At 51.7% G+C, this 22490-nt stretch overlaps 1 protein-coding gene across 1 annotated transcript; it reads right to left on the bottom strand.

Annotated features, from left to right (window-relative positions):
- Positions 1–1491: 1491 nt before the first annotated feature.
- On the bottom strand, positions 1492–21765 carry NUAK2 (NUAK family kinase 2). Its single transcript, XM_025369801.1, has 7 exons — positions 21372–21765; positions 11442–11562; positions 8356–8507; positions 7932–7997; positions 5640–5759; positions 4651–4783; positions 1492–3971 (listed from the first exon to the last, which is right to left on the bottom strand). The coding sequence occupies exons 1-7, from the start codon at positions 21732–21734 to the stop codon at positions 2908–2910; spliced, it is 2019 nt and encodes a 672-aa protein (XP_025225586.1). The 5' UTR covers positions 21735–21765; the 3' UTR covers positions 1492–2907.
- Positions 21766–22490: the final 725 nt, after the last annotated feature.

The raw sequence follows: 22490 nt of genomic DNA, 5'->3' as shown, positions 1-22490 counted from the left end.
TTTCACTGTGTTGGCCAGGTTGGTCTCGAGCTCCTGACAAGCGATGCTTCTGTCTCGGCCTCCCTAAGTGCTGGGATTACAGACGTGAGCCACCTGCGCCTGGCTTACTTGATGTTTTTGAGTCTCCATTTCTTTTATAAAATGAGAATGATAAAAATAGTACTGAACTAACAAGGCTATCGTGAGCGTTACGTGAGGTAAGACACCTAAAGGGCTTGACCCATAGCACTTCGTGAATGGTAGCGCCTATTATTATCTCCCAAGATGCAATTATTTCCATCATCCAAACTCCCTTTCAACAGGATCTGAACCAGTAACCATTTCTGATTGAATTTATTGCATGCTACCTTACCCCTAGTCTGTAACCTCCTTGAGGCTAAGATCTCTTTTTCTTTTTGTTTTTGTTTTTTCAATTTTTTGTTTTTTGCACCAGGGATACAGCAATTACCTCTGTCTTCTACTAAGCTTAGCACACAAAAGGGCTTGATTCATGAGAGGAATGAATAAAGGAGCACTGCTAACCCCACAGCTGAACTCTAAGCTTCTGGAGATAAACCCGCCCCCTGGATTTTTTCCATGTTTACCCAGAGTCTAGCCCAGAGTTTCAGCACTGAGTAGGACCTCAGAGACTTAAGACCTAAGTACTCCAGTGTCACCTAAGCAATGTCTTGTTTGCTCTCCCACCTTGACCCCATAGTTGCCTTGCCCTCCCCATCTCCTTTGCAGACTCGTGACTTTGCCAGCTCAGCTCTCCAGGTGCGGGAGGGGAGGTCCAACGCTCCACTGGGCAGGCACCGACAGCTGGCAGGACAGGTGTGTTGTGGGGCTGGAGCCAGAGCTGGGGATGTTTGGAAGCCTCCTGTGACTACCAGAGTGGGTCACGGGTAGGGGAGGGAGGCTGCCTGAAGCCAGAGCCAGCCGGCTGCTGGCCGGCACTTTGTCCTCATCCTCCCTTTCATCCCCAGCCCTCGGAGCCTGGGAGTTTCTCAATGGAGCAGGCGTGTGGGGAATGCTCTGCAGGGGGCTGAGGGAGTTGGCGTATGGTGGGGGTGGACATTCCAGGCATTCTTTGCTTTCTCTAGGAGTCAGGCAGTGAGGACAGAGGGGGGAGAAGCTGCCCAGCACCAGAGTAAAGGGGATTTCTTAGGAGGGAGAGAATAAAGGCAGTGGGGGTGTCTTTACCCAGCAGGAGCAGGGCTCTAGCAGACAGGAGCAGGCAGGTGGTGGGGGCAGGGTGGGATAATCTGCCAAATCCACTTCTACTTTAGTGCCAAAGGCCAGAAGAACAACTGGGACCCTGGGCCCAGGGCCTTCCCACCTGTGTGCTTAGGGTCAGGCCAGAGCTACTGAGCTCACGTTTGTTTTGATTCGGCAGTTTTTCTACTTCCCATCCCTGGCAGCCTAGGGGAACCAGTATTAGGAGAAGGCTCAAAAACCTGCTCAGCACCATCCCTCCCCACCTCAATCACCACAGAGAACAGCAGGGCCTGCTTCCAATCACCTTTCTGGTTTTAATGGTACTTTTTGGCCACGAAGGTCCATTAGGTAGAGACCATTAGGTAGAGAGACTCAGAGTGTGGAGTGGGGTGTGGAGGGGCCGTGGGAGGAGGTGGAAATCGTTGCAAAAATGTCTCTCTGTACACAAAACTTAGATGTCATAGTGGATTTTCCCAGAACATAGAATTCACATTATTGAAAACAGCAAGATTCACTTTTCCTAAAACACAAAGCTGAGAACATAAAAAATAAATATGGACACTCTAGAGTCCTGAAGGCCCAGAGAACACATCCATAGTCTGGACTTTAGAGCAGCTTAGAGGCAGAAGTTCTGAGTCTCTGAGGTCCAAGGTGGAGTCCAGAAGAGCCTGGACCCCTTGAGATGAAGTCCACACAGCAGGCGGAGGCTTTTCAAGTCTTTCAGATTCACAGCAGCAACTCCAGGAGGCTCAGGCCAGGTTTGGAGGATGAAAAAGGAAAGAGAACCACTGAAGAAACAGAGATTGTGTTCTCTTACTCCCAGGCTAAATAAGAAGGGTTAGGTCGGGCACGGTGGCTCACACCTGTAATCCCAGCACTTTGGGAGGCTGAGGCGGGTGAATCACCTGAGGTCGGGAGTTTGAGACCAGCCTGACCAACATGGAGAAACCCTGTCTCTACTAAAAATACACAATTAGCTGGGCGTGGTGGCGGGTGCCTGTAATCCCAGCTACTACGGAGGCTGAGGCAGGAGAATCACTTGAACCAGGGAGGCGGAGGTTGAGGTGAGCCAAGATCACGCCATTGCACTCCAGCCTGGGCAACGAGAGCGAAACTCCGTCTCAAAAAAATAAATAAATAAATAAAAATAAAAATAAGGAAGGGTTACTCCAGACCATTCCCAGGATGCCTCAGGCACATTAGGGATGCCACCATCCAGTTCTGGTGGTTGGTAGGAACGGGAATGTGTGTGTAAAGAGGTCTGACCCCACTTGGCAGGGAATGAGTAGGGAAGGAGCTGTCCTTAGAAGGCACCATGTGTACAGAGTATTCATGGGATGCAGGAGATGGGCCCTGGGAGAGTTCACTTTCCAGGTCTCTGTGGCCCCACCACGTGCACAAGAAACAGGCAACCTGGACTCTGTCATGCACAAGAAATGGGCAACGTGGACTCTGTCTCGGGCCTTCCCATTCCCCTCTCTTTCTCTATTATCTTCTTGGTTCAGCAGGGCTGAAGACAGACACCGAACCCTTGACGCACTTCATTTGCCTACTTCCCACATCCAGCCCTGTCCAGGGCTCCACTGCAAACTGTCTCAGCCTTCTGAGTGGGGATGCAGGTCCTGGGAGGTGGGGGAGAAGGCATCTCCCCTTGGGGTACAGCCAGCTGCATCTGAGAGCCTGCCCAGGCTGGGGCAATGCCTACCCCACTCAGGTGAGCTTTGAGCAGACCCTCAGTGCCTGTCGGTAGGTCGCCGTCACCTCCTGGCAGTCCGTCAGGGAAAAGCAGCTGTCCCCCAAAGGATCCTGCCGCCAGCGCCTCAGGCAGCTTCCAGGGCCCTCAGAGGGGGGCTCCTCAAGCCCCATGAGGTTGTCCACAGACACACAGCCCCGCAGTGGGGGTTCTGGGAGCCGTTCAGGCAAGTCCAGCTGTTCAAAGGACTCAGAGGACAGGATGCTGTCCTCGCTCACAGCCCCTGAGGGTCGGCTGGCCCGGGCCAGGGGGCGAGGTGGGGCGAGTTCATCCAAGGAACCGAAGGTGGTGGGGGCCGCGAGCTCCAAGGTTGCCCGGGAGAACTTGCCGTTGAGTTTGAGGATACCTTTGCGATGGAGGAGCAGCCCTGAGGCTTGCGGGGGCTTCTGCTCCTTGGGATCCCCGCTCACAAACACGTCGCCTGCATCCAAGAGCTCCCCAGATTCACTGGGCTCGGGAGAGGAGTAGTAGCCAGACTCGCGCTGTCGGGGTTTCTTGAGGATGCCCTTCTTGGGGAGCAGGGGGGGAGCCTGCCCTGGGCTCGCAGGGATCGGGCTGAGCTCCTGAAGGTCCCCCTGTGCCCCCTCTGCAGAGGCTGACACCTTCTTCTTGAGAATGCCCTTTGGCAGCTTGAGGTTGCTCTTGCCAGGGCGAGGGGCAGTGTCATCAGCCGGGTCACCGTGGAGAGACTGGGCCATGTCATTCTCCTTGCGGGACTTCTTGAGTGAATGCTGGCGCTCCAGACCAGGGGTGGTGCTTCCCCCACCAGGCGCATGCTGCTTGAAGAAGCTGCACACCTTGGCCCCATTCTCCAGGAGGGGGCGGGAGGAACGCCGGAGCCAGTCAGCCATGGAGGCCCGGGCAGAGTCACTGCCAGGGTGCCCACCCTCGTGCGGAGCCTCCTGCTCTCCCACACGGGAGGCGTAGCCCCAGTTGACCCACCAGTGACTGGCCACATCCTCCAGGGTGGCCCGGCGGGTGGGGTTCACCATCAACAGCCACCGGATCAGGCCACAGGCATCTGGAAGACAAACGGCAGGTGCTTCAGTTTGGCAGCTCCCAGAATAGGCACTCCCTGTCCCCTGTCCCCAGCTCATCCCCTTTTGAGCTAAGACACTGCTTACTCCTGGGTTGGATGTGTCCCTTCCAGCCTACGGCTCTGTACATGCCTTGGCCCAGGACAGCTCCCCAGTCCACAGTTCCTGGACTGACTCCTCCTGCCTCTCTGTCCTCTGACCCCTCAGGACTGTGACCCCTTCATGAGCCCTTGTGTGTATGTTGGTATCTATCCTCTCTCTCTCTCCATTGCAATTCAACTCTGAGGGTAGAGACTGTGTTCAGGGTAAACTGGGGCTCTCACACCCTTCTTCCTGCCTTCTAAGTCATAGTCAAGGACAAAAAGGTTTCTGAGGATGAGAACAAAAGCAATAGGAAATGAGACAACTGTAGCAAAGGAGATCTAAGTGAGAGCTTAGGAACCACTTCCCGAATATAATCGAGCATGCCCCTATGGGAAGAAAGCTATCCCCTCCTTCCCCAGAGGTCTCGACATTGGACATACAGTGGACGGTCCCCTAACCTACCATGGGCCATGATGGACTGTTGCCCTTTTGACTTTAGTGCCACTGTGTAGTTCTTGCCTTAGGAATGAGTGAAGGACACCCCAGGCCTGGATAAGAACACCCACCCCTCTCACTCACCAGAAGGTTTAGGTGGCTCCCGGTAGGCCCCGTTGCTGATCTGTTTCACCAGCATCTTATGGTCATGCCCGTCAAAGGGCATAGTGCCATGCACCAGGATGTAGAGGAGAACACCCAGGGACCAGCTGTCCACCTGAGAGAGACAGGGGAGGTCAGCAGGGATGCCCATACCAGATGAGAAAATGGTACATGCTGGAGAACTCAGAGGCCAGCACACCTGAGGATGACCCACCTCTCCTACCCAGGGGCCAAGACGGGGATGCTGCAGAAGGGGGCTGAGATGTTGTCAATCGCTTTCCCTGGGAGGGACAGCCACAAGCACAAGAGCTATAGCCAGGTCATCTCTTCTGGGCTGGGGAAGGGGTGGTTGTGACAGATACCATCTCTGCGTCACTCTCGGGAGGCTGGACTGGGTGCCGGGAAAGGTACCAGGAACGAGGAAGGTGAAGGAGGCAAAGAACTAACCTAGGAGGCAGGAGACCTAAGTTCTAGTTCTAGGGTTTTTTTGTTTTGTTTTCTTTTTCTTTTTTTTTGAGATGGAGTCTTGCTCTGTTGCCCAGATTGGAGTGCAGTGGCATGATCTCGGCTCACTGCAAACTCTGCCTCCCAGGTTCAAGTGATTCTCCTGCCTCAGCCTCCCAAGTAACTGGCATTACAGGTGTATGCCATAAAGCCCCATTATTTTTGTATTTTTTTTAGTAAAGACGGGGTTTCATCACGTTGGCCAGGCTAGTCTTGAACTCCCAACCTCAAGTGGTCCACTTGTGGACCTCCCAAAGTGCTGGGATTCCAGGTGTGAGCCACTGCGCCCAGCCTAGTTCTAGTTTTGCCACTTGTGGCTAGACACCAGGCAAGTTACTACTTTTTGGGAGGCTTGAGTTTTGTGCTCTGAAAAGGTGAATAATGAGAAAACTAGCCCATTAATCTCCCAGGATCTAAAGTCATAGTAAACACCCGAGGCAGGCTGGCAGGGGAGAGTGGTCACTTACCTCTGGGCCTGTGTAGGGCTTCCCATTGACAATCTCCGGCGAGGCATAGAGGGGGCTCCCACAGAATGTCTGCAGGAACTTGCCTTGATGGTAGAGGTTGGAGAGGCCGAAGTCAGCAATCTGCAGGATTGAATCAAACACGGGCACAGGTCATGTCAAGGCCTGAGTTTTTCTGTAGCTCTTGGCCCACCCCTCTTCGGACCCTGGGGAAACCCAGGCTCCAGTGGAGGAAAGGGTCTCCATGACCCCCACCCCACACTGAGCACTGTCAGCATAGCTCAGGCCCTGGAAGAACGAACCCTGAGGAGCTGTGTCAGTAAGGAGCATCTAGGCAGAGGTATGTGGGGGCTTCAGGATCCTCACTGCTCCCCAGACCGCTTTGCTCACGTGGCATTCCACTACAGAGATGCTCTCTCATGCCCATATCCCTTGGAAAGTCTTCCATTTCCTTCTTCTAGAAGCCTAGAGTTTCCAATGCCTCCCTGGAGCTCCTGCTCATTAGATCTGCCTTCCAGACAGACTGTACACTCCCATGCCGACCTCCTTGCCCCCACCTCTCCTGCAGCTGCTAGCCCAGCTGAGAGCCTGCATGAGGTTCTAAGGATGTTTAGTGATGGAAAGGAGGGTCAGTCAGATGGAAGGGGAAAGCCAGCATCTTGTGATAATGTCATGGCCCTCAGGAACAAGCAAGCCCTGTAACCAATGAACCACATAAGACTTGAGCTGCCCTTCCTAGCAAAGGGCTTATTCTTGTGTGCACACCGGGGCAAGAACTTGGTGGCAGAAACCTGGGGTCAGCCCAATATAGCTCAGAAGCAATAATGAGGGCAGAACAAACGTCAGGGCTGTGGTTACAGCCCAGGACTCCCTGAACCATCTGATATTGAGGGCTTGAGAACCCGACCCCATCGTCTCATTCCCCGGAGACACCCTTTCCCACCTATCCTCAGTAAGAGGCTGAGGCCATGCCCTCGTGCTCCCCACCTCTTCACCCCATCAGAGGTTATGTGTGTTCAGGGTGGGGAGGGGCTGTTTATGAAACCCTGGCTCCTTTGTTTATGGTTTTATTGGGCTCTTATCAAGCAGTTGCCAGTTGAAGCCCATAATGAAGCACATGATTGGTAGAGACAGGAAAGTTCATGCCTGTCCATGTTTGTGCCCGATTATGTGGGTTTACTGGCTGTGGCTTCCCTCCCTTCTGGTCAGCATCAAAGACCGCCCCACCTGCTCCGGGAATTGACTGGTAAGAGGGAATGAACTCAGTACCAGGGCACCTATGGTACAGGTCAGGAGCCACTGGAAGAGACTATGGCCTGGGTTCAGGAAGATTCTGAAGAGGGTCAGAGTACAGCGTCACCTTCCCAGGTGCCTGCAGGGGCCAGCCTCCCCGGTGCCATGTCCTTCCTCCAGCCCTGAGATCTCAGTTTATCCCATCAACATGAACTTTTCCATGCCTGAATTTAACTACTTAAGCATGGAAATCCAGCAGCTGCAGAAAGCAGGAAGCTGGAGCTGGAGTCCTTCATCTGTGGGAAGTTTCCAAAGGGCCATCTAATTGTAGCAGTTTTTTTTTTTTTTTGAGATGGAGTCTCGCTTTGTCGCCCAGGCTGGAGTACAGTGGCGCGATCTCGGCTCACTGCAAGCTCCACCTCCCAGGTTCACGCCACTCTCCTGCCTCAGCCTCCCGAGTAGCTGGGACTACAGGCGCCAGACACCACACCTGGCTAATTTTTTGTATTTTTACTATAGACAGGGTTTCATCGTGTTAGCCAGGATGGTCTCGATCTCCTGACCTTGTGATCCACCCGCCTCGGCCTCCCAAAGTGCTGGGATTACAGGCGTGAGCCACCGCGCCTGGCTAATTGTAGCAGATTAAAGCATGCATGTGTGTGTGTATGCAAGTGTGTACACACATGGGCAGGGAGAAGAACTCAGGCCGGGCCCATCCCAAGGTTGTATTAAACCTGACCTTAGATCTAGACTCCTGTCACCCTTATGACATCAAAGGAGCACTGATCTGGGAGTCAGAAGATCTTGGTTCTAGTCCAGGCTCAGCCACACACTAGTTGTGTGATCTTGTGCAAAGCACCCCTCAGCTGAGGCCGCAGCTTTCCATCCACACAATGAGGTGTTGGAATGGATGACGGCTGAGGTCCCTACCAGTACCAATGAAGGTCAGCCTTGCTCAGCTCCTTCAGGAATCCACCAAGAGCTTAGAGCTACTTGGCTGGGGACAGTGCAGAAAAGCTGGGGTGGGCAGGGAGGCTTCTAGAAATAAGAAGTGGGACTCACCTTGATATTTCCATTGGCATCCAAGAGGATGTTCTCCAGCTTGAGATCTCGGTGGACAACTCTATTCTGAAAGAAGGAGGGGGCAGTCAGGGGAAGGTCACCACGGAACGGAAGGTGATGAGGGGCCTAGTCTGGAGACTGAGGTAAACACAAAGGGAGCCAAGTGGGCTTGAGCACAGGTAGGCTGGGAATGCCCATCTTTATTGGTGTGGGCTGCAAGAAATCACAGGCCCTTCTATCCCCGGGTAAGGGACTCAAAGTTAGAGACACCAGCATTTCCCTGAGAGTCCAGAATCTAGTTTTGCCTCTGTTTCTGTCTCCCTGTGTGATCCTGGATAAGTCATGGAACCTCTCTGGTCCAAAACAGCCCCAGAGCCCCAGCGACCACCCGCTGAGAACACGGCTGGAGCAGGTAGGTGCTCACCTGATGGCAGTAGTGCACGGCAGAGACGATCTGCCGGAAGAAATGCCTAGCCTCGCGCTCACTGAGCTGCTGCCGCTCGCTGATGTAGTCATAAAGGTCGCCCCGGCTGGCATACTCCATGACGATCACGATCTTGCTGCTGTTCTCAAACACTGGGCAGAGCAAAGAAAGGAACGTCAGGCCCTCCCAGAGTGCACTGCTCTCCACTGGGGGTGACTCACTCCTCCCCCACCCCGGGCCCCACACCAGACAGGACCCGCTCCAGGGATATCTGCTATTGGGGCTATACGGTGGCAAATAAGGGCAGAGGAAGGGCCTTGGAAGTTCTCAGCATCTTCCAGGAGCCATGAGTTAAGGCCAAAGACACTGGCTCACCCTCTGCCTCCTTGGAAGTTCAGGCTTTTGGGAATTCTGAAAAATTACCCTGCCCTTTCAGGAAGCCAGAGACGTCACTAGATGGGAATGAAAAGCCAGGCTCCTTGGTTCAAGAACCTGGTACTTTTTCACCTTGTGGCGTTGGGCAAATGTCTTCTAGAGACATGAGTAAGAATGCAGGTTTGCTGGGTGATCTTGGACAAGTCATCAAACCACTGTGCCTCAGTTTCCTCATTTGAAAAGCAGGATAATAAGGCAACCTCACAGGGCTGGGGTGAGAAACATAAAAAGTCAGCAGCAGTTCCAGGGCTGGCTGAGCAAGCTGGTGTAGGTCTGACACATAAACAAGCACTCGATAAATGGTACCTATGGTTGGATATTGATTTATTGATTTATTGAGACGGAGTCTCGCTCTGTCATCCAGGCTGGAGTGCAGTTGCGTGGTCTCGACTCACTGCAACCTCCACCTCCCAGGTTCGAGCGATTCTCCTGCCTCAGCCTCTTGAGTAGTGGGGATTAAAGGTGCATGCCACCATGCCCAGCTAATTTTTGTACTTTTAGTACAGACGGGGTTTCTCCATGTTGGCCAGGCTGGTCTCGAACCCCTGACTGCATGATCTGCCCACCTTGGCCTCCCAAAGTGCTTGGATTACAGGCGTGAGCCACTGCACCCGGCCACAGTTATATTTATAATCAATGCCCTCATGCGTACATTTGAAAAATAAGGCCAATAATAATGTCTGTCTTGAGGATCAGAAGAGGGAATAAAAGTATATTAAAGTGGATCATGAACTATAAAGCACCACGGAGAGCTGAGATATTCATCACCATCTCTGACTTCCATCCAGAGGATCCAGGGCAGGGCCTCATGAATAAGGCCTTCTACACAGAAGCAATCAATACATATTTGGTAATTAATTGACTGGCTGGGTTCCCGGCAGCCACCCCATCCCAGCTGGCTCATCTCTCTGGGTAGGAGTGGCCCTCTTGCCATTTGAAGACTAGGTAGGGAGTGGCTGGTTCACCAAACTGGCCCTTCTGCCTGGTGTGTGTTAGAACATGTATGTCCATGACACTGTATCTTTGTGTCAAACGGGTCCTATGAGTTTGGCTTGCTTGGTCTGCCCCAGAGCTAATATTGTCTAGGCTCTGAGAAGGAGTGAAGTGAAGAGGCTTCTCCCTAGAGGAGTCCCAGCTTCCAGGGAATTGGATACATGGCCAGGAGGACTGTCTTTTTTTCCAGGGGGACAGGAGTAAATGGCCCTTATCTGTGGAGGCCCAGCCTCCTGGGGATGCCTGGCTGAGACTCCACCCCTATGGCTCTCATCATCTCTGCAAGGGTGCATGCAACCTTTGTGCCATAAAATTGGGAGTCAAAAGCCAGCCAGGGCACATTTTGGAGAACAGCTAGGTTAGAGGTCAGTTCCCAGGACTGAGGCACACCCACTACCTCACATCTCTTGAAGCCTATAGCAGGAAGGGGATGAATTTGGGACACACAGTCACTATGATGTTCTCATGTCTGTTGAATCTGAAGGTGCCAAAGAAGTCATATCCTGAGCTGCAGCGCTCAGTTCCCAGATCCAGCTGGAGATATAAGGCAGAATTCACACACACACGCACACGCACGCACATGCACACACACCAATCACCACACTCAGCCTAGCTGGAGATATGGGTGTAAGGCAGATTTCATACACACATACAAACACACATAAACACACACACCCCAATCACCACACTCAGCCTGGCTTAACCAATACTTTGTCATCTCCCCACTCTTCCCTGAGGGAAGCACACAGAGATACAGTTAACCTTCTCAGCCACTTGCCTGGCTCTTCATGGGACAGGCTCAAGCCACAGGACCATGTTAGTGGCTCTACCCTTAATCTTTCTATGACCACGACCCAAGAGCAGAGACTGCTCTATTTTTCCCCCACCAGGAATAGACAGACAAAGGGCAGAGCTACAGGCTCCCTTTCTTCCCTCCTGTTGCTATCCCTCGCTTCCCATCTAACTGATATTATGTAAAGGCTCAACGCAGACAGGTGTGTGTAGGAGAGGGCTCCCCATCTTTCCTTCGTCACCCTCTCTTGCTCGCTTTGTTGTCTGGGTCACGGGGAGGAGGGCAGCTGGAGTGGTGAAATCAGCACTGATGTCAGAGAAGAGGAGGCCAAGAAAGACAAGTAGCGGTAGGAGCCAGCCCTGTGGCAGGAATGATTCAGAGCCCAGGTCAGACTCTAGGAGATCTGGCTCTTGGGACGCATGAAGAATAGCACCCACACATCTGGGACAGGTGCAGGTCTAGGTATCTTTCAGCCTCCCCCAGATTGCTAAGGAGCTCACTGGGTTGGGAAGGTAGTATTCAAGTAGGGAAAACCGAATAATCACAACAAAAAACCCTGCAATTCCTTGAGTACCTCCCATGAGTGGAGCATTCAATGACATAAACAGTTTGATCTTTGCAACCACACTGTGATGTAGATGGGATTACCCCATTTTATAAATGAGGAACTGAAGCCCAGAGACTAAATTCAATGAGCTGTGCAAAGTCATACAGTTGAGTTTCAAATTCAGCTCCTGCCCACCTCTAGAACCTGTATCTTTTTTACTTCTTTATGTTATTTCTTCTGACACATGTACACACACATGTGAACACACATATGCACACACATAGACCCCCAACTTCCAGCTTTAAGTGCCCACTGTACCTTCATGGATGGCAATGATGTGAGGGTGGTTGAGTGATGACATGATCTCAATCTCCCTACGTATGTGCATCAGATCTTGCTCATCTTTGATTTTGTCCTTCCGGATTGACTTGATGGCCACCTGGGAATAGAAGGCAGGAGAATGAGGCGAAAGGTTTGGCAGGAAAAGGTTTGGCAGAGGACACTCTGGGGGCCCTGGTCCTGGTGGTTTGCCTGTAGCTGCTATAAAGGCCACAGAGAACACCCAGAGAAGCCACTCCATCCTTCACCAGGGTAGGTGGCAGAGAGGCTGGAGAGCACTTTCTCTAGAAAAAGATCTCATCTGAGCTGAGTGCACATGGTCCATGCAGCAGGAAGCAATATGGACCAGTCACCTCCTTATTCATAGTCTACAGATAGCCAAGGAAGGTAAAAACCTGCATTTGCAAGGCTGATGCTTTATGAATTGTAAAGCAAATGTGCCAATCTGCACCATGCGCAAGGACCAGCCAGTTTTGCTCACCACTGAATTCTTAACACTGAGCACACTGCCTGATGCACGGTAGGCACAGAACAACTCCTTGGTGCATTAGTAAATGAATTGGCCCTCATGACAGCCTTGGGAGGTGGGCACAAAAAGCATCATCAATACCCTTTACAGGCGAATAAACTGGGACCCAGAGAGGTTAGATGATGTGCTCAGTCATACGGTCACTAACTGGCACAACTGGATTAGACTGTTGGCCATCTGATTCTCAGTTTGGTGCTTTTTCTGCCCCAGTACTGTCACTTGCTATAAGCAATCAGTCCCTAGCCACAAAGTGGAAACAACCCAAATGTCCATCAAGAAAAGTAGAGATAGGTCTGGGTGCAGTAGCTCAAGCCTGTAATCCAAGCACTTTGGGAAGCCAAGTCAGGAGGATCACTTGAGGCCAGGAGTTCACAACCAGCCTGGGCAACATGGCAAAACCCTGTCTGTACAAAAAATACAAAATCTAGCCAGGTATGGTGGCACATGCCTGTAGTCCCACTATAGGCGCGTGCTGAGGTAGGAGAATTGCTTGAGCCCAGGAGGCAAAGGTTGCAGTGAGCCATGAATGTACCACTGGACTCCAGCCTGGGCAACAGAGTGAGACCCTGTCTCAAAAAAAATAAAAAATAAAAAAAGAAATGTAGGCATGAATTACATGTGGTATGTCCATAGGATGGAATAGAATATCATTCAACCACAAAAAGGAATGAAATTCTGACACATGCTATAACATGGATGATCCTTGAAAATATTATGCTAAGTGAAATAAGCCAGTCACCAAAGGATCAATATTGTATGATCCCACTTAAATGAGGTACCGGGAATAGGCAAATTCACAGGGACAGAAAATATTAATAGAACGGTGGTTACCAGGAACTGGGGGAGGGGAAATGGGGAGGTGTTGTTTAATGTGTATAGTTTCGGTTTTGTAAGATGAAAAGAATTCTGGAGATTGGTTTACAACAACGTTAAATTTAACACTACCAGTACACTTAAAATGGTAACTTTTATCTTATGTATGTTTTACCACGTTTTTAAAAATTGGTCCCAAAATTATGAAAAAAAAAAAAAAGCCCCCAAACACCAGTCTATTCAGTTCAGACAAGAAATGTTCCTCCCCTGACAAGAAACAAACAACTCAACAGTGGCTTGTTATCTCAGGGCTTGCTACCTTAGTCCAGCAAGAGAAAAACACCACAGGAGGACTAAGCCTTCTGGGCAGTATGTGTGGTGGGCTCCGGAAGGGTGGAGTGAGGCAGGAGGAAATGGAAAGAGGGCTACTGAGGTGCAGCTAGCAAAGCTCTGAGCCAACGAGGGTCTCGGTCCCTCTCTGCTCCACCCTCCTCAGCAGCAGCTCCTGGAGAAAACCCCAGAAAACACCAGGGAGCAGGGCCTGAGGCGCAGAGTTGGGGAGAGACGCTGCCTGGGGAGTCTGTCACTGTCCCCCTGGGCGAGTCCCACCCCTTCTCAAGAGCCCCGGGCTTTTTTTTTTTTTTTTCTGTGAAACTAACAGGTTGAACTAAGAGATCGGAGGGGCTTTCCTGCTCTGAGTCTATGAAATGAGCTGTAGAGATGCCACGGGGCCCTCAGAGGCTGCAGGGCTGGGCGGGAGCAGGGTGGGGGTGGGGTGTCATAGGGCCAGCCAGTTCCTGGCAAGTGCTGCCCAAGGACGCAAATGGTAAATACGAGTCTTCCTCTTATGGGAGATAGGCAAGTTGTGAGAAATCTGAAGACCTAGACTGTGGTGAACAGCTCCTCGTTCAATTTCCCAGGAGGGTTTGCCTCCCCTCAAGATTCAAAGGGAGACAGAAAAAAGAAAACCCCTACTCGATGGGAGGAGCCTCTAATCCACCCTTTCACAGGGCTCTGGAGGCAGACAATGGCTTCTGGCTTGCCGGGGCAGCAGGCCCTGCCGGCCTGCGTTCTCCATCGGACAAGAATGCGGAACAGCCCTAATCCCGTAAGAGGAGCTGTTCACAATGCCCTGGCCCGGTCACCCCGGCAACGGGCCAGGGATGGCGTGCCCTCCGCCCTGCTCCTCCCCTCTAGCTTCATCCTTGAAAGAGGGGAGGCCCTGCTCTCAGGCCCTCCCTGAGCAAGGCAGGGAGGACAATGGCAGGTGGGAGGGATGGTCACCATGGAGCCTCCTCCCCAGGATGCTGGAGAGGCCCATGCTGCAGCTGCAGGGGATGCGATGGGGTTGTCCCCCTTCTGCTCCAAACCATACATCTCTCCCTAGTGAGCTAAACAAAAAAACAAAAACAAAAACCTGGGCTTGGAATTGGGCAGGGGGCCAGGGTAGGCGTAGAAAGGGCTTGAATTCTCCTTCAACTAGGAGGCACCTCTCTTTCCTGGATACAACTTGGCTCATTCCCACACACCTCTCGCCTCCATACCCTTTTTCCTCTCCCTGAAGGGGAGATTTTATGGACGAGTTATTTTCTCACTAAAATTCTTTGTTTAAAATAAAACAATGGATAAAGTTCTATGAGCTCTTCGGAGATAAAGGTCCATAAAGAGAAAACGATCAATCATATAGAAACACAAATCCCATATCTAGATAATCAAAACTATTTCAGAACTTAAGATGTACGCATAGCCGGGCGCGGTGGCTCAAGCCTGTAATCCCAGCACTTTGGGAGGCCGAGACGGGCGGATCACGAGGTCAGGAGATCGAGACCATCCTGGCTAACACGGCGAAACCCCGTCTCTACTAAAAAATACAAAAAACTAGCCGGGCGAAGTGGCGGGCGCCTGTGGTCCCAGCTACTCGGGAGGCTGAGGCAGGAGAATGGCGTGAACCCGGGAGGCGGAGCTTGCAGTGAGCTGAGATCCGGCCACCGCACTCCAGCCTGGGCGACAGAGCCAGACTCAGTCTCAAAAAAAAAAAAAAAAAAAAAAAAGATGTACGCATAGGCACATCTTGGATGTTCAGTTGTGTACTCGCAGAGACAATAGTGAACTAAATCATCACAGGCTTAGGGGGCAGAACTCTAAAGATGACAAGGCCTAAAATAAATGAGGTTCCAAAAAAGGGAGAAAGGGGTCTTAGTGGGGCTAGGAGGAGTCTCTGCATAGGGGAGGGTGCACAAGTTGAACCCCAAGATCCATCTCTTTCAACTCCAGAAGCCCATGTTTCTACATCAGAATTGTTAATCCTCATTGAACAGTTCCAGCCTCCTGCAAGTTTGTGCTCTGGTATCAGGGGGTAGCTTAGGGACCCACCAGGTATCCATATTAGGTCCCAGCAGATCACAGTACGGCTGGCACTTTCCAGGAAGCAAACAAGTTATGTCATCAGGCCTCCATCAGTCCCCAAGCAGGTGGCAGACAAGAAGAGCCATGCATCACTGCCCTGGTGTGGTTGGGCCACTACTCTCCAGCCTATCCTGGCCCCACAGGAGAGGGCTCTAGCTATCTGTTGGCTGGCCTGTCAAAGTAAATTACAGCAACTGCTCAGGCCTGGACAGAGCTCAGCATACAGAAAGCGTCCAACAGTTGTTACTGGTGAACATAAATCACAAATATTTACTAGTTAAGTCACTGGGCTGCTGATCTTTGACTGATGGGAGCAGTGCTCAGATAAGATTTTCTCCTCTTCTTCCTAGTCACGGGTGGAGTTCACTTGGTTATAAGGACTAATTTTTCCGGACCTTTGTTCTCATCTGCAAGATAGCCGGGCAATATTCTCTAGAATAAAAATATGTTGATTAGGCTGGGCGCAGTGGCTCATGCCTATAATCTCAGCACTTTGGGAGACTGAGGCGGGCAAATCACTTGAGGCCAGAAGTTCGAGACCAGCGTGGCCAATATGGTGAAACCCTATCTCTACTAAAAATACAAAAATTAGCTGGGCCTGGTGATGCATTGCTGTAATCTCAGCTACTCGGTGGCTGAGGCACGAGAATTGCTTGAACCCGGGGGGGTGGAAGTTGCAGTGAGCTGAGATTGCACCACTGCACTCCAGCCTGGGTGACAGAGTGAGACTCTGTCTTAAAATAAAAATAAAAATAAAAATAAGACGACCAAAACCAAGGAAAGAGGGTAACAATTGCTGAACCAATCACCCAGAGGCAGGAAGGCCACATGCTTGAGATAGTCCTGGTCTAATTACTAACATTGCTCCTTTTACTCTCCAAAGTATCCAAGTTTAGACAGTACATTATATGGCCACCCTACTCAGAAGGGGAAGGAAAACCAGATTCAATGATAATAACGTCAACTTGAATATCTGGTTAGTGGAGAGGGCATCAAGAGCCCAGGTATCCAGTCCTTATTTGTCCCTATCGAGCTATGCAACTCTTAAGTCACTTGACCAGACAATAAGTCTGGTTAACTCATCTGGCTGGTTTTCATGTCTTCATCTGAAAAATGAAAGGATATTTATTCTTCAATCATCTGCTGAGTGCCTACTATGTGCCTGGCTGGCACTGTGATAGATGTTAGGGATTCAGATAAAAATTGGACAGTCCCACAGTCCAGTGGGAGGACTAACAATTAAATAAACTCCATTCTATTGTGATAAATGGGGCAGTTGATGTCCCTGCCCACAGAGAGGCTCCAAGAGCACTGGAAAGAACTTCCTTTGCCTACAGGAGGAGCAGGGAAAACCACCTCCGGGAGAAAACTGCTTTCGATTTTGAAGGATGAGTGAGGTTTGCTAAGCCAAGGGAGGTGGGCTACGGAGGGACAACAGGGGCATTCCAGGCAGAAAGAAAGGTTTGAGCAAAGACCAGAAAGAGACATTCACGAATCTGCACATCAGGATCTCTACGCACCCTTCCAAACTCTAGAATTCTATGCCGAACTTCTTCAGAAACGGGCCACCTGCTACTATGCCAGGAAGGTGCTAGCCAAGGATTATTATAAGGAGCCCCATACTACAGCCACAGTAGCCTGCTTGAGCGTAATTTCTGATTCTGCCCCAGTGGTTTTCTTTTTTTTTTTTTTTTTTTTTTTTTTGAGACGGAGTCTCGCTCTGTCGCCCAGGCTGGAGAACAGTGGCCGGATCTCAGCTCACTGCAAGCTCCGCCTCCCGGGTTTATGCCATTCTCCTGCCTCAGCCTCCCGAGTAGCTGGGACTACAGGCACCCGCCACCTCGCCCGGCTAGTTTTTTGTATTTTTTAGTAGAGACGGGGTTTCACCGTGTTAGCCAGGATGCCCAGTGGTTTTCTTGCCCTGCGGTCCTGAATATTGGAAAAGGCAGCAGGGTTAATTCCTCGTCCTAGTTTGCAAACAGCACACACTGAAGCCCAGAAAGGCGCACTGAATTTTTCAAGGTTCCACAACCCATCAAGACACAATCAGGATGGAAGATGGAAAGATGGTGCCTGGAGAAGCTTCCATCTCAGCCATGGAGATTCCCTGCCTGCCTCCCATCCCTGGAGAAGGGAATGCCCTATATCTTGCCCTAGGCCAGGCTGTGCAGTATCGCCCAGCCACCCCATCCCACTTACAGACATACAAATATGCCCACTCCTTTATCAACACCCTGGAGAGGTAGGTGCTGTGGCTCAATTGGTAAACACTGCCTCCCTCCCAGGGACTCAGATCAGGAATGATCTGGATTCAGGAGAGGATGGTAGAAAGGTCTTAGGAAAAGAAGATCCAGAGATGCTGGTTCCAGGTGGAGGGAGAGAAGGTGCAAGCTGGGCATCTCTGGTCACAGTTATCACCTGGAGCTGGAGCCAAGATCCCTGATTCCTCTCTGGTGTTTAGTGGAGCAGCTGCTGTCTGGGAGGCAGGGCAAGGAGCTGGAGGATGACCCATTTAGATAACAGAGGAGAGGTTGGGCTGGGCTGGCCCAGGCTGGGCAGAGTGGGGATGGGCCTAGGGGTGGCTTACCATCCCACCACACCAGCCAGAGAGCTAGGCAGGGATCAGGAATAGGCTCCAAAGGGAGCCTGAGCCACCTCCCCATACTGTGCTGCCCCCTCCTTGCCATCCTCCAGCCCCCTCTACCAGGTTGCTGGGCAAAGAGCTTCCCTGCCCAGCCTTCTTGTGTGGTTTGGCTGGGGCTCAAGGACAAGAGTGGCCTGCAGCCTCCCTCCCTGCTACTGAGCGGGCAGGTGCAGAGGGAGCAGGGAGGGCAGTGTCCCGCCAAGCAAGCCCTTGGCAGCCAGCCAGGCAGGAGTCCTCTGGAGCTGGGGCCGAAGGAGAAACGAGGACTTTGAACAAAGCAGCAACCAAAGTGGTTTGGCTTAGGGAAGCCCAGCACAATCCTTACTCTTTCTTAGGGTAGGACAGACCTCCAGGACACAGGGATTTCCCAGGAAAGGGAAGGGTAGGACTTCATCAAAGCCAGCCCTGCTGGGATAACAACACTGTGTGTGTCAGATACTGTGCTATGCACTTTACATATGCTGTCTTACTTAATCCTAAGAGAATCCCACTAGGTAGGAATGATCATCACCCCCACTTTACAGATAAGGAAACTGAGGTACAGAGAGGTTGCACAGCTGGTAAGCAATGGAGCCACGATTTGGATGCTCGCAGCCTTGACTCTCAGCTAGGCAGCATCCCCAACAAGGTTTGAAACCCAGGAATACAGTATAGTTCACCCACCCTGAATCCTTCAACACAGTCATTGTACGTGAGGGTGGGGGTTGGTTCCCAGTGACTCTTCCCACCTGAAGCACAGCCTGGAGCGCTGGGAAAGGCAGCGGGAGCTAACTTTTGGAATAACAAAGCACACTGAAGCAAGCCCGGGCTCATCTCAAGGCCAACTCCCAGTCTAGGACTCAGTACTTGGTCATCCAGGAGACCAAGTTGCAGGCATGCCACTCACCAGCTACAGGATAAGTCACTTCCCCTGTGCGGGCCTCAGCTACTCTGTCAGTGAAGGAATCAGACCACCTCAGTCATTTTCAAGCATTTTCAAATCCTGCACTGCACTCCAACACATGAAAAAGACAGAAGCACTCTCGCTCCAGAGCACCATCCACTTGGACTCATGCCCCTCATGGTGCACCTTGAAGGTAAGACTTCCATGCAGATCATCCAAAGGCTTTGGTGGACTCCATTTCAGAGACCCCAGCATGTGTTTTTCTCTTTAGGGGGAGGGGTGGCCAGGGGAGCTGGGAGAGTCCCAGGAGGAAATGTCATTTGGATATCAGGAATGTACTGAAGAGCCAGAGCAAATATTTGTTTTTCCTTTGATGCCCTCCTAGTTAGTTCCATTAGTTCCGCCCACCTGCCCTTCCCCTCTGCCAATCCCATCTGGCCCCGAAAATCCCATCTAGGCAGGTTGGGAGCGGGAAGCATGCTAGAAAGGTGGAGAGAAAATTGGGATAGAAGTCACCCAGCAGGCTTTCCTCTGAATCTAGTTCCCATCAACAATCTCAATTCATTCTGGGGGAGGTCTTGGGCAAGCTCCCACACCCCTCTCCCCCACTGAAGTATCCTGAGATACTAGGGCTCTCTCGATTCACGGAGGACAGTCAAGAGGCAGGGGTGGGGTGGGGTGGGGAAGAGGCAATGCTCCAGAACTGAGAAACCATTAGCACAGCAGGCAGCCGCTCTCCAAGAAGGAAGGAGACACTGAGCAAGTTCCCAGCTGCAGAACTGGGTGGTCTATGGATCAGGGAGGTTCACAGCAGGTCCCATGCCTACTGATCTTGGCTTCCTACATAGAGCAAGAGGCATGAGGCCAGGGAGTATCTTCTGATGTAATAAGAGCTGGAATCCCTGTCTAAATCCACTGAGGTTTGAAAACTGAAAGCTAGTTTATCTCATTCTGGAATCAAATGAGATCTCTCTCTTATTCTCTCTCTCTCACGCATGTCCACACACACACCCACACACACACCCACACACACACCCCACAGTGACCTGGGTCAAGAGCCTGATGGGATCTCTGAACTTCAATCTCAGGTTTTCAGTTTCTGGGCCACCCCAGTCCCCACGACCCAGTCTCCCCACCCCCAAGAGGCATGAAGCACAAGCCACCAGCAGTTATTTTCCAGCTAAGCCCCTGAAAAAGCCTGGGTCCAACAGCTTCAAGCCTGGAGCTTCACCAGGCCTTCAGACTTTGTAGAAAAAGAAAGAAAAGGCAAGCCAGGAAGTACATGATTGCCCAATAGCTGTAACCTGGCAGCAGGCAACTGGGGACTGTGCCAGGCAATAGCAGGAAAAACATACTCGGTGCTATTGATGGGGCCATACTCTATCCCTTTCTCCAACATCCACTCTCCTTCACCAGTGAAATGACTTCTTGAATTTCAAACCAGCTACTGGCTGCAAAAGCAAACACAATCTGGGGAAGTAACTGCTGATGTAGCCAACAGGGCAAACCATACACACACACACACGCACACACACACACACCCTCACAACCAGCACCCAACTGGATTTGGCAAAACATAATAATGCCTAAACCACCTGCTCTAAAAGGTTGGTTAAAATATACATTATATGGCCCTATCCTAGCCCTTCAGAATTAACTACTCTGGGTGTGGAACCAGAGAATGTAAGTATTTTAAACAAACATCCCAGGTGATTCTTATGTACTTTAAACTCAAGTTTGAGAACCAGTTAACCACTGCTAACTAACTTTTGACAAATTTGCCATCCTTTCTGGGCTGGCCTGCCAGAAGTTCTCACTGCAAGTTCTATGTATCAGGAGCAATATAGTTCATATTTCGATCTTATTCAATCCTCACAGCAGCTTATGAGGCAGGCTGTGTTTTCTACAGTTCTGCAAAAGGGGAAACAAAGTACAGAGATGAAGGAAATTGCCCAAGGTCACACAGATTGCTAAACTACTACACTCGCACCAAAGTAACAGGGCGTGTTCTTGAAAAGGCCCCCAAACCGAAAGGTGTCTCTGGTACAGTGGACGTGGTTTCACATTTTCCAGAATCAAAAACTCATCATAATGAAACTTCAACTAAATTTTAGAGCTGGAAAGGACCTAAATGTCAAAATCCACCCGCTGTGCCAGAGCTCCAGTGCGCTGGGCTGCCAGATTCTTGGAGTTGGGGAACTCCACACCTCATCCATTCATTCAACCACACACATATTTACCAAATACCTATTAAGATGGGGTGCCTTCTACTTCCTCTTCCCATTGTACTCTATTGAACAGTCTGTTCCCAGCAAAATTCAACTAATCTTATCCCAGGACACGACACGATTCGTCTTTCCGCGCCAACTATCCATAGCCTCCCTTTTATTTGACAATCATCACAGCAGTGTGGTGTTGCTGGCTGGGGTTCGCAACTTTGCGACCACTGTCCCTGCAATCACGGACCGACACATCTGCCAGGGACAACACGCGGTAGCCACGCAAGCTCAGCGCGGTAAAGATCACGTTGGCCTCTCCGCCGAGCAACGAGCGAGCCCCCGCCCGCCCTCCTCCGCTCCCCGCCGGCGGCCAAGCCCGAGCCCGCCCCGCGCCGCGAGAGGGAGCCGCACTCACCAGGCGCCCCGAGCTCTCCCGCGCCTTCTTCACCTTCCCGTAGGTGCCTTTGCCCAGGGTCTCCAGGAACTCGTAGCGGTGCCGCAGGTTGTGCTTGTGGTGGTGCCGCTTCACCGCCTGCTTCTTCATCAGGGGCTTGGGCGACTTGATCAGCCCTTCCGCCAGCGGCCGGGTGAGCTCTGCGGCCGAGGGAGTGAGGCCGGAGCGCCGCGCGAAAACCAGCGACTCCATGGCGAGCAGGAGGTGAGCGAGGGCGGCAGGGGAATCAATAGGCTGTGCCGGGAGGGCTGAAGCGCGGGGCACAGGTCCCGCACCCGGACGGGGAGCCACAGCAGTACCACAGCGCGCAGTAAAGCGCAGCATTCCAAGTAGTTATAAACGCCCTGAGTCCGAGGCCCTGGACACGCCCCCCGGCGCCCATTGGCCTGCTCGGCGGCGGCGCGTGACCACGGCCGTCCACATTGGCTCTCCGGAGTTCCAGGCCCCGCCTCCTCCCCGTAGGCGCGGCCGGGAAAGGTGTCAATGGAGCCCCGCCCACCAGGAATGGGGACTAGGGGATTCTAGCGGAGGCTGCCTGAGGCCCAGAACCTTACTCTGAGGGCCCTTGAAGCTGCACTTGCCTCTGAGTGGCGCTTGGTCCTGGTTAATGCCCTGTTGTTTTATTGTACTGTGTTCTCAGTTGGCTCAGAGGTCACCAAAGTATTTCTTCATCCTGAGTAATTTGCTTGTCCCAAGCCAAAATCTATAATTGCTTGACCACTTCATTAAGTCCATAAAGGAGAAAGGGAGCTGGGATAGGACAAGGCAGAATCCAGCCTAGTGGAAGGGTTAGTGCAGAGCTGTTCTATGGTTCGAGTTCACTTGTCTTCAGTGAGATCAACCTTACTTGGATATTGGAATCCAATGGCCTGGAAACGTCTTTCTTCTTCCTCAAAGAGGGCTTCTTAGGCAAATCACCTGAGGTCCAGGTGTTCAAGACCAGCCTGGCCAACATGACGAAATTCCGTCTCCACTAAAGATACAAAAAGCCGGGCATGGTGGTGCACGCCTGTAATCCCAGCTACTCGGGAGGCTGAGGCAGAAGAATCGCTTGAACCCAGGAGGCAGAGGTTGCAGTGA

The sequence above is a fragment of the Theropithecus gelada genome, chromosome 1 (genome assembly GCF_003255815.1).
Source record: "Theropithecus gelada isolate Dixy chromosome 1, Tgel_1.0, whole genome shotgun sequence".
In the NCBI taxonomy this organism is placed as follows: Eukaryota; Metazoa; Chordata; class Mammalia; order Primates; family Cercopithecidae; genus Theropithecus; species Theropithecus gelada.
This window is presented reverse-complemented; position numbering and strand designations above follow the sequence as displayed.

Excerpts from the sequence above, each read along its gene's own strand:
- NUAK2 (XM_025369801.1), bottom strand. The coding sequence starts at position 21,734 with ATGCTGCGCTTTACTGCGCGCTGTGGTACTGCTGTGGCTCCCCGTCCG. Across the intron at positions 7,998-8,355 it reads CCGTGCACTACTGCCATCAG|AATAGAGTTGTCCACCGAGA; the intron begins GTGAGCACCTAC and ends TCCTTCTTTCAG. Across the intron at positions 4,784-5,639 it reads AGCCCTACACAGGCCCAGAG|GTGGACAGCTGGTCCCTGGG; the intron begins GTAAGTGACCAC and ends TGTCTCTCTCAG.